The sequence below is a fragment of the Delphinapterus leucas genome, chromosome 12, assembly GCF_059928025.1.
Source record: "Delphinapterus leucas isolate spDelLeu-1000000601 "Yukka" chromosome 12, BTC_Dleu_Yukka2, whole genome shotgun sequence".
Lineage (NCBI taxonomy): Eukaryota > Metazoa > Chordata > Mammalia > Artiodactyla > Monodontidae > Delphinapterus > Delphinapterus leucas.
In genome coordinates, this window is record NC_143140.1 from 49,537,626 (window position 1) to 49,550,157 (window position 12,532).

The window sequence follows — 12,532 nt, forward strand, 5'->3', positions numbered from 1 at the left end:
TCTAGAGCAGGAGTCCCCAACCCCCAGGCCGAGGACCGGTACGGGCGAGGCCTGTTAGGAACTGGACCGCACAGCAGGAGGTGAGCAGGGGGCAAGCAAGCGGAGCTTCATCTGCCGCTCCCCCATCGCTGGCGTTACCGCCTGAACCATCCCCCACTGCCCCTTCCATGAAAGAATTGTCCTCCATGAAAGCAGTCCCTGGTGCCAAAAAGTTTGGGGACCACTGCTCTAGAGACTTCAGCTTTTACATCTGTGAATATGTACTTAACTGCACAGCCTGTTCCCTAAATCCCTCAATTGCTCTTTTGAACCTGGATCCACTCACACAGCAGAGAAAGAACATGGGTGGAAATGGTGATTCTTGTTGCCTATGGAAACTACCTGTGTTTCCTCTTTCCAGACAAGAAGCTCATTACCTGATTGGCAAGTTTCTGCTTCTTTTATCTGAAAGAGTTAACAGTCTTCAGAAGAGCTTCTTGATGAACTAAGATGCTGGATAATCTGGCTCAAAGGTAAAAAGGTCATTTGCTTTAGAAGCTTCAAAATATTGCTGTAATTTCATCCATTTTAATGAAGGCAGGAGTTTTTAACTGTTTTATTCACAACTGTGACCAACAACCAGTACATGATTGGCACATAATAAGTGCTTGATTAATATTTGTTGATTTTATGTAGACAAGACTTCTCAGCCCATAGGAATGAGGCTCCAGAAGACTTATATCTCAAGACATTAATGTCCTATAATTTAGATAAGGAAGTCTTGTCATATGAATGGTGCAAAAAGTACAAAAGTCGGACAATACAATGAAGAATTTGGGATTACCTTTCTAATTCATCTGGTAGTTTCTAAAGAAAGTGCAGCTCTAAGCTTATAAAGCTGCTTTGAGCAGATGGTGCTATATAACATCTTTGTTTATACGGGAGAATGAGTGAAACCTGTTATTAGAAAGTTGGAGGTGAATATATTTAACAAAATAACTATACCACGGTAAGGGAGCAGCATGCTAAACACCTCATCACATATGGTTAAGACTCATGTTTTAGAGCAGAATATATATATTTTTTAACATCTTTATTGGAGTATAATTGCTTTACAATGGTGTGTTAGTTTCTGCTTTATAACAAAGTGCATCAGCTATACATATACATATATCCCCATATCTCTTCCCTCTTGCATCTCCTCCCACCCTCCCTATCCCACCCCTCTAGGTGGTCACAAAGCACCGAGCTGATCTCCCTGTGCTATGCGGCTGCTTCCCATTTTACGTTTGGTAGTGTATATATATAAATGCTACTCTCTCACTTCATCCCAGCTTACCCTTCCCCCCCCCCATGTCCTCAAGTCCATTCTCTATGTTAGAGCAGAATATTAACGAACAATTAAAGAATATACCTAGATGAGGCAAAGGGAGCTCGTAAATCAGGACACACTTGAATGAAAATAATAGAACACAATGTTTGATTCCACTCCCACTCTCAGTACCATCCATTTTGCACACATTATTAATACCATTGGACATGAAAAATCACAAAGCAAAGGCTGAGACAGTTTAATGGTTTCTAAAGAAAGATGGGGCTGTAAAACATCTGACTTCTTCACTGACTGTCAGACTCATCAGAGGATTTGAACAAATCACAAGCTACTAGGTGAAATGTTAGGTGGTACTGGTGTTCAATAAAGGGAAAAAACATTAGGGGGAAATTTGGTTGTCATCTTTTTTCTCTTTATAAGAAAGTATGTGTGATGATATCACTTATATGTGGAATCTAAAATATGACACTTATCTATGAATGAACTTATCTATGAAACAGAAACAGACTCACAGACATAGAGAACAGACTTGTGGCTGCCAAAGGGGGAGGGAGGGATGGATTGGGAGTTTGGGATTAGCAGATACAAACTGTTATATATAGAATGGATAAACAGTTCCTATTGTACAGCACAGGGAACTATATTCAATATCCTGTATTAAACCATAATAGAAAAGAAAAAAAAAGAAGTGTGTGTGTGTGTGTGTGTGTGTGTGTTTGTGCGTCAGGCATTCAGGCCTTTTAAAAATTATTTTATATGCATTATTTAATTTTTACTACAACTATCAAGCAAATATTACATCCAAACACTTAGAAGAGTGCCTGACATAGAGTATGCAAAATGCATTAGAAAAAATATAAAGTATGTGTTCAGTAAAGCCAACATCTACATACACCTTTCTATGTGTGAGGCACCAACCCAAGTGCTCCACACGTGCTATCCTAATCCAACTTTGTGAGGCAGATCCTTACACAAACTTTTATTTACTAAGGGAAAAACTGAGATCCAGAGCAGGTTAAACAAATCAACAAATGAAGCTAACATCTGAATCTAGTTTCCCTGACCTGAAATCTCATGGAAAGTGAGACATAGAGAGAAGGGACTTCGTCTAAAATAACACAGCTATAATGTGCCAATGCAGAGATATGAACCTAGATTTTTTACTTTTTCCACTTGTGGGATAATAAAAAATATATATTTGATTTTTGTCTTGGTTCCTGGTACAGAACTCCTAAAATCCATGGAATTTCTTAGTGACATGGCTGTCTTTTGTTATTCATAATGAGTCCCTTCCAATTTTTCAGTTGTATCTTTTTTTTTTTAAGGCTTTTTTTTCACCAGTGATCGAACCATGCCCCCTGCAGTGGAAGCGAGGATTCTTAACCACTGGACCACCAGGGAAGTCCCAACGGTCTTTGAGTTTATGTTAATGAGGTGACTCGATGGGTCCCTCAGTAGCTTCAGGACGTGGGCTGGTCTGCGGGAGGAACCTACTACTGTAATAGGGTTCCTGTAGTAGCGTTGGAATTTTCAACCCCATCCCTCCCTCCACCTCATGGAAGGGGAGAGGGGCTAAAGATTGAGTTCAATCACCAATAATTCAATCATGACTATAATGAAACTTTGATAAAGCTCGGAACAACAAGGTTTGGGGAGCTTCTGGGCTGGTGAACACACAGATTTGCTGAGAGGTGGTGCGCCAGGTGAGCAAGTGCACAGAGGCTCTGCTCCCTCCCATCTCCCTGTCCATACCATGTCCCTGCGTCTCTTACATTTGGCTGGTCCTGAGTTGTATCCTTTGTAATAAAACTGTATTTGTAAGTACAATGCTTTCCTGAGTTCTGTGAGTCATTGTAGAGAATTATCAAACTTGGAGAGGCATTGAAGGGACCCCTGAATTTGTACTTAGCTGGGCAGAAAAGTGAGTAGCCTGGGACCCCAACTTGTGGCTGGCTTTCAAAGTGGGACTGAGCCCTTAACCAATGGGGTCTGCACTAACTCTAGTGGTTAGTGTCAGATTTGATTAGATTGTAGGACACCAGCTGGTGTCAGAGAATTGGAGAACTGGTTGAATACTTGTAAAACCAAACACCACTACATCATTTTAATTCTACATTCTACATTTTTCAGCCAATAAAATGGCTAGTCATGACCTAACTACTGGATTTATACATATATGTGCCTGAAAAGAATCCTATTATTTCCCTTAAGATGCACGTGTATTGTCTTTAACTTCTCACTCAGGAAACATAGCCAGAAGTGAAAATTCATTTTCTCAGATATCTTCTATGAGCTGACTGGTCTAAAGCACATCTGTTTATCTGTGTTCTATTTCTGATTGAAAGCCTACTTAGCCGCCACATGTAGAAAATGTCTGCTCTATGGGAGCAGGAGAAACACTACCACTGAAAATGACGAATTATAATGTCTGTTGGCATCACCAGTTGTGATCTCTCTAGGTCAAGGGATGGCCAAGAAAAGATGAGACTAGCCTTGATTATAAAGCTTGGGAAGCTTCACTGACTTTTGTGATGTGCCCCGTACCCCACCCCCAATATTTAGGGAACAGAATCATCACCTATGCTGCAGTGCTTAAGCTTTCCTGAAAGTGGATTTAGGCTAGAAAACTTTCCTATACCTCTCCAGTCTCATTGTAACATGAGATACTCAATTTTGACTGTGGAAAAACCTTAGGACTCTGTATAGGGAGAAAAAAAAGAAAGAAAAATGAAGCAGATAAGTGGTAGAAGAGACCATCTTTCTTTAAGACTTACTTGGCAACATGAGGCAGGGGGCAGGCGCACGGCTGGCAGACGCGGGGTGCTCCCCTGATGGCATCTCCGATATAACCATCCAGACATTTCTCACAGTGCTCGCCTGTTGTGTTCCGTTGGCAGTGCTGTAAGACAAAAGATAAGAAAACTGACAAGGACACAGTAAGAAACTTTATACACAGCAAATCTGGCAATCAAGCAGTAGTTCAAGCAAAGGGGATGTCAGGCCTGACAAAGTAGATGGTGTGCGATGGTCCTGGTCAGCACAAAGGAGCCACGCTGGCCCCAGTTAGTGCTACAAAGTGCAGACAATGGGGATGACCTCTGCGTGTGCACTAGCAGCCTGGGGACTCTTCAGAGTTTGTGTGAAAAGGGCATTATTCATCAGTTACTCATTTCAATTCAGAATGATAATCAGAATGATCAAACTCTGGATATCCTAGAAGCATCAGTTTACTGACTTGGGATAAATATGAAATGAAAAAACAAATCCGCCTGAGTAAGCACCAGGGGGGGCACTTTAAGAATTTATGGGCTTGGGACTTCCCTGGTGGCCCAGTGGTTAAGAATCCGTCTGCCAATGCAGGGGACACAGGTTCGTTCCCTGGTTGGGGAAGATCCCACATGCCGCGGAGCAGCTAAGACCGTGCGCCACAACTACTGAGCCCACATGCTGCAACTACTGAACCCGTGTGCTTAGAACCCGTGCTCCACAACAAGAGAAGCCACTGCAATGAGAAGCCCACGCACTGCAACGAAGAGTAGCCCCCGCTCGCCGCAACTAGAGAAAGCCCGCGCACAGCAACAAAGACCCGACACAGCCAAAAATAAAATAAATAAATAAATATTAAAAAAAAATTTATGGGCTTGGAAGAACAAAATGTGTCCAAATAAAGCATAAATGGAGTAGAATATTCTGGAGTAAAGAATATTCTGCTAATGGGCTGATATCTTGGATAATGATATACAAAAAATAGTAAGCAGGTTTATTGTGTGATTTTTCCATTTGTGGTGGGGATTATTGGATAAAAAGCACAAAACAGTTGATTCTTCTGCCTAGAATGTCTGTTTATCATTCAAGATCTGCACCAGGCCTTGAGAGCTTCAGGATTCCTTCCTGATGCCCCCCTCCCCGATCCTTCTCTCCTTCCATTGCCCACATTGTACTGTTATCATCAGCTCGGAGCTTCAGCGGCGCTTCCCTCCACACTGCGTCTCTCAGCATTCTACTGCCATCAACTTGAATGGAGTCTGTACTCAGCAGCTGTTTGTTGAGCTGATGGATTAATTTCTCACTAATCCTCTGGAAGAGTCAGTGATGCTAGCCTACTGATATTTTCTCCAACTGGACATGACTGGATTGCACAAGGCAATGCCAGTAGCACTACGATATTTTCAAAGATGAAAAGAAGACATCTACATTCACCAGAGTGTATAAAGTTTAAATAGGCTTTTCAGTGAAAAATTGTACTGTTAGAATTAGAACGCCATTGAAGAGGCACCCTCCTGTTTGAGCAATTCCCTTACTAACATCTATGCATGAGAACTTCAACAGATAACTTTTCTTTTTGTTAGTTTCTGCTTTATAACAAAGTGAATCAGTTATACATATACATATGTCCCCATATGTCTTCCCTCTTGCACCTCCCTCCCTCCCACCCTCCCTATCCCACCCCTCTACGTTGTCACAAAGCACTGAGCTGATCTCCCTGTGCTATGCGGCTGCTTCCCACTAGCTATCTATTTTACGTTTGGTAGTGTATATATGTCCATTACACTCTCTCACTTTGTCCCAGCTTACCCTTCCCCCTCCCCATATCCTCAAGTCCATTCTCTAGTAGGTCTGCATCTTTATTCCCGTCTTGCCCCTAGGTTCTTCATGACCACTTTCTTTTTTTTTTTTTTTTAGATTCCATATATATGTGTTAGCATACAGTATTTGTTCTTCTCTTTCTGACTTTACTCTGAATGACAGTTTCTAGGACCATCCACCTCACTACAAATAACTCAGTTTCGTTCCTTTTCATGGCTGAGTAATATTCCATTGCATATATATGCCACATCTTCTTTATCCATTCATCTGTTGATGGCCACTTAGGTTGCTTCCATGTCCTGGCTATTGTAAATAGAGCTGCAATTAACATTTTTTTTCTTTTTTTCTTTTTTTTTTTTGCGGTACGTGGGCCCCTCACTGTTGTGGTCTCTCCCATTGCGGAGCACAGGCTCCGGACGCGCAGGCTCAGCGGCCATGGTTCACGGGCCCAGCTGCTCCGCAGCATGTGGGATCCTCCTGGACTGGGGCACAAACCCATGTCTCCTGCATCGGCAGGTGGACTCTCAACCACTGCGCCACCAGGGAAGCCCTGCTATGAACATTTTGGTACATGACTCTTTTTGAATTACGGTTTTCTCAGGGTATATGCCCAGTAGTGGGATTGCTGGGTCATATGGTAGTTCTACTTTCAGTTTTTTAAGGAACCTCCATACTGTTCTCCATAGTGGCTGTATCAATTTACATTCCCACCAACAGTGCAAGAGGGTTCCCTTTTCTCCACACCCTCTCCAGCATATATTGTTTCTAGATTTTTTGATGACGGCCATTCTGACTGGTGTGAGATGATATCTCATTGTAGTTTTGATTTGCATTTCTCTAATGATTAATGATGTTGAGCATTCTTTCATGTGTTTGTTGGCAATCTGTATATCCTCTTTGGAGAAATGTCTATTTAGGTCTTCTGCCCATTTTTGGACTGGGCTGTTTGTTTTTTTGATATTGAGCTGCATGAGCTGGTTGTAAATTTTGGAAATTAATCCTTTGTCAATTGCTTCATTTGCAAATATTTTCTCCCATTCTGAGGGTTGTCTTTTCGTCTTGTTTATGGTTTCATTTGCTGTGCAAAAGCTTTTAAGTTTCATTAGGTCCCATTTGTTTATTTTTGTTTTTATTTCCATTTCTCTAGGAGGTGGGTCAAAAAGGATCTTGCTGTGATTTATGTCAAAGATATAATTTAATTTTTAATAGTAGCTGGGCTTAATCACCAGCTTTCAAAATTCCTGAAGTTCAACAATTGGCTATTGCAATTGTAATTTGGTATGAGTCAGCTCCAGCACACCATTGGTACTAGGAATATACCTTGCTGAGTGGTCCACACAGAAGGAGCCTGGCAGAACAAATACGCCAATTCAGCAGCAGGCCCTGGAGGTCGGAGGTCAGAGGTGGGTGGAGGAATAGGAAAAGTGTGGTAGCTTGAACTGGAACCCTTTCAATCCAGTTGGCAATGTATACTGTCATCCCTCCAAACTTGGTGGATGGTGAAGGCCGCGCCACGGGAGATTGCTGAGCGCCGCCAAAGGCTGCAGGGGGCCCCCCCGGCCGGGAGCGGGGGCGGAGCGTAGCAGCGCAGAGAGGAGACCCCGGCCCTCCCCGCGCCGGGCCTGCGTCGCTCGCCGCCGGAATCCGGTACCGCAGCCGCAGCGGGTCGGCCCCTTCCGCTCGTTCCGGGCTCCCGGCATGGGCATGCAGCTTCTGCGGGGACTGCGGCTCTGGGGGCTCGGCGCCTCCGCAGGCCTGGTCGCCGCGGCCCGAGCCCCCACCGCCAACAGATAACTTTTTTAAAACTGGGCTCTGTGGAGGAATCTTGGGGAAGGCAAAACGGAGTGACTGGAAACTTAACTCTGAGTTTGTTATTTTGTCTCTATGTTCTATGTTGATGTTCAAAATAATAGTGAGGTCCTGCTCAAAACATTTTATCTGGATTAACTAATTTAATTCTCACAATAATTCTAAGTTACTATTTTTTCCCCATTTTACAAATGAATAGAGACACAGGGAGGTTAAGTAAATTGCCCAGTGTCACACAGAGGTAGGTGTGTCTCAAAAGTGAGATCTGAACTCAGGCAATCTGGCTCCAGAGGTTAGGCTGGAAACTCCCATATTATACTGCTTCTCCAGTGTGTTAGAGAAAAGGCTTCTTTCCCAAAAGAGTCATAAAATGACTGCATTAGAAAGTGTCAGACTGTTTTACTAACAGTTTGAGCTTCATATCAAGAACAACACACTAGACAAAAGAGAGGAATCCTGATATGGGCCACAGCTATCATGGTTGAATGCTCTTTGGGCATTTGATCTGCCATTAGATGTGGACAGTCTTTGGGTCCTGATTAGAATTACGTTAACAGAATAGAATTATTGATAAGAGGTTAGTTCAGACCACCTGACAGAAGAGAAACTGAAAATAAAGTATGATGTACAGACAACAGGATGTTAACATATTTCCCTCACTGTTCTTAATGCTGTATCAAGTGCTAAGTCAACCTTCAGTAAATGTTTGTTGGAAAGAAAAATGAAGGAAAAAGTGGGAAAGGGTGAATTAGCATCTGGAGCAAGTAAAGGAAATTAACATGCACCCAAAGCCAGCTCAAAATTGGTGGCAATCTCTCATCCCAGGGAAAACCAACGAGCCTTATCCAACTACCAGGAATCTAAGCCATAAGCAATCTGTCAGGGCAGCTCTAGACTGGGGTCAAACTTGTCTGAGTCCTTGTTGGACAGATGAAGCCTATCTGTGCAGATTCAGAAAACAAGCCTGTTGTAAGATGTTAGATCACTCTTCATGCCTGAAGCGCCTATTTAGCTGCAAAAATGAGCCAATTCTCAATTCTGTCACCTTATGACTCGATGGATGCTTTGGATTCCTTGTCAGGGCACTAATTCTTCCATGGCAGCCAAAGGGAGCAATTACCCTCAAGGGCAAAAAGCCTCCAAATCACTATGACCTCTAAACGCTCAGAGTGCAAACACTGACTCTTGTCATCTGCCTTCTTTTAAAGACTTAGTTATGAAATTCCCTAAAAGGCAACTGATGCACATTCTGGGAGACCAGCAGGGATAGTGCTGGCAGCAGGGACAGAGTTCCCTAGCTCCTCCTTTTTCTAGCTGGTTGACCTGGAGCAAGTCACTCGACTTTTCTGGGTCTCTCTGTCTGTAAAACGAGGATCTAGCTGAGACGGTCTGTAAGGTTTCTTCTAGCTCTGAAAATCTTTTACTCTGAGATTGCAAACATCCTTTACCTTCATCGCTCTGCTATTTAAAAAACAAAACGGAAAAATGACAATAAATAGTACGCTGTTGTTGGAGTGAGGTACAAATTTATTTTTCAGTGAAACTGACCCCACTTAAAAATGAAAAAAGCATTCTGAATTTTTGGCCAGTGGTTAAGAAAGCTACATCTAGATAATCAATTGCACGTTAAGTGTCAGGAATGACATTTGGGAACCAGCTGTGTCTCCTTCATGTGAAAAATGGAGTCTCTTGATGACTGGGCCATAGCACCAGCCTAACGTGGGAAGAAAGCCTAAAAGGATCAGGTTAGTGGCTAGTCACAGGTTTCATGCGTGACTACAGTCTATCTAGACCTGTGGTTTTCAAAATATGTCCAGGGAAGTTAAAACTATTCTCATAATAATACTGAGGTTTTATTTCTCTTTTGCACTCTCATTTCTCATGTGTGTAAGGGGGGTTTTCCTGAGGCTATGTGACAAGGAGACATCACCACAGATTGATGCAGAGGCAGATATGACATCCAGCTGCCTTCCATTAAGCCAGACATGAAACCTATTTTCAATATGTAAAATACGTTTATATTTTTTAAAAACATACTGTTTATGTTAACATGTAATGGGTTCATTATTGTTCTTTTCAAATAGATTAATAAGAAAATATTATAAAAAATTTCCCTTTTAAATTTCAAATGCAGTAAACATGAACAGGTATAATCCACATAAACAAAAGCTCTTTGGCACCTTGAGTGATTCTAACGAGTGTAAACGGCTCAAGAGACAAAAAAGTTTGAGAACTGCTGCTCTGTCTAGATCAGAGCTTCTCAGACCTGTGTGCACAGAATGCACTGGGGATTTTGTGAAAATGCAGATTCTGTTCAGGGTGCCTGGGTTGGGCCTGGGTTTCTGCATTTCTAACAAGCTCCCAAGTATCACCAATGCTGTTGGTCTAGACTATACTTGAGAAGCAAGGGTCTAGATGGAAACACCTCATGTCGGTAGCACTGTTTGCTAGTTACTCAGCACTTGGCCCAAGCCTAAGGCTCTAGAATAACAAGACAGTGCATTTTACTGCAATAAAGGGGACCCCAGTCTCAAATTATAATATTAAAGATTTTTGCTTTTAAGTAAATTTGTTATGCATTCACTTAAACCTGGATTAAGCTGATATAATGACAGACAATGAGCTGTGACGGTTACTAAAATGAAGAAGACCCAGTTCCTGCCTTTGAATAACTCACTTTGAGTAAGTTGTGATAAAAACAGAGAGGTAAACTGAGAAGAATATAGTGTGCTAGGTGCTATGACTCTACTATGGGTCAGAAAGAAGGGAAAGGGTCTACTCTTCCTGAGAAAGCAAGACAAGACTTAATGGAGGTGGTGACATCTGAACTAGGCCTTGAAGGATAAGCAAGAAATCCCAGGCAGAGAACAGGGAAACACAAGTTCAGACACAGAAAGTGAAAGTACAGAGTTAGTTTAGGTGGCAGAGAGAAGCTCAGTGGCTCAGTGGGTCTGGAACAGAAATCCTTGAAGGATTTTAGAAAGGGGGATGCCTTGATTAGGTTGTGTTTTTTAAAGATGTTTCCATTGCTTGTGAGGAAGACAGATGAGGGGGAGGAGAGTCTGGAGCAGGGCATAATGAGTAGTTGGGAAGCTGCACTAGTGGTCAGGGAGGGATACTGTGGGCATGAATTAAGACAGTGGGATGGCACAGAACAGAGGAGGCCCTCTCCTAGGTTGAACTGGCAGGATTTGGTGCTCAGCTGAATATTGGTGAAGAGGAAAAGGCAAGTTGATGAAGCATCTGGGACATCTAAGCATGAGGGATTGGCAGAATGTTGCTGTCATTAATTGAGGTGGGGAATACAAGAGGAGGAACATGTTCAGGGTTGAGAAAAGAAGGAAAAAACAATGTATAGAGAACTTATTATCTGCATTTAGTTCCCATCATACTCTTACATTGGGGGCACAAAGCAACAAGAGACTCCACTGAGCTAGCCATCCTTAAAATCCTTTGCACACAAATTTTATGACTTTATGTCAAAACTTTAACTAACATGGAACCAAACCAATCACTATTTGCAAAATTTGGTTTTTCCAAGCTTGCAACAGATTGGAAAATTGTCAAAATTTTAATGTAAGAATTATGCACTTGATTTAGATACCAACTTTATAGTTGCAAGTAAAACAGGAAAAAGAATTCCCTATTACTCAATTTCTTCTTTCTACTGGACATCTAATAAGGGTGTTGCTTTATCCATCACACATGTTTAGTCTTAAAGGGACTTACATTGGTTGATTTTGGCTTAATACACATAAAGGACAGTTTGAAAATCAGGAGAAAAATGCTAGTGTCTACAGAAATTAGAAATGTAATAACTTTGCTTTCCTGAATTAGGTTTTAATTAGGCTTTGAGAGTAATAAAAAATTCCTTAGCCTTCAATATGTTAAATGACTTCCTTTTCTCCATTGTGCTTAGGGTGGGGTAGAAGTCCATCTAAATATCAATATCTTTTTAATTATAAAATTACTGGCAGTTGTAGAACACTTGGGCAGGTATACTGTAAAGTGAAAAGAAGAAAATAAAAGCCCGTCCACATTTCTACCAGCCAGATGTGAATCCTTAACAGCTTGATGGTTTTCTTTTTAGATTTCAATTATGTTTCGCAGTTATTTAGTGGTTTCAAATCCAAATCTTTTCATTCAGATTTAGATTTTTTCCTGAAATCCTGGCACAGACCTCAAAATCTTTTAATTTTTTTTTCTTTGATTGTCACTGAGCAGGTGGGGGTCTCTGCATGTGTTTCTAAAGCGCCCCTGGTCCTCGTACTTTGAACTTCATTATGTTGGTCACGTCCACAAGCATTTTCAAGTAGGTGTTCTGTCCCTACAGCCCTTCAGTCCACACAGTGGAAAGCACTTAATCCAAATCCTAGAATAGTGCCAGGCACATAAGTGGTACTCAAAAAAATGCTTATTTGTTAAGTGGATAAATGAAATCAACAGATACACCAATGCTTAATCAAAAGGAACCTGAGGGCTTCCCTAGTGGCGCAGTGGTTGAGAGTCCGCCTGCTGATGCAGGGGACACGGGTTCGTGCCCCGGTCCGGGAAGATCCCACATGCCATGGAGCGACTGGGTCCGTAAGCCATGGCCACTGAGCCTGTGCGTCCGGAGCCTGTGCTCTGCAACGGGAGAGGCCACAGCAGTGAGAGGCCTGCGTACCGCAAAAAAAAAAAAAAGGGAACCTGAGGAGCCCGTGCCAGTGGTGAACTTCAAGTCAGATTTTCTCCACTCTAGTTCTGGTCATTGGGCCCCATGCTTTCTCCTAATGATGAAGCACCAGATGGTAACTGGACTTAGTCACGGTCTCTTCTTGGTTC

The 12,532-nt window shown here is 42.2% G+C and overlaps 1 protein-coding gene across 1 annotated transcript in view; it reads right to left on the bottom strand.

Moving 5' to 3' along the window:
- The window catches only part of LAMA4 (laminin subunit alpha 4), a 150,817-nt gene that overhangs the window by 95,885 nt on the left and 42,400 nt on the right, over window positions 1-12,532 (bottom strand). Inside the window, exon 3 of the mRNA XM_030760289.2 lies at window positions 4,087-4,211. Coding sequence (XP_030616149.2) covers window positions 4,087-4,211 — 125 coding nt within the window. The remainder of the gene's footprint in view (window positions 1-4,086; window positions 4,212-12,532) is intronic.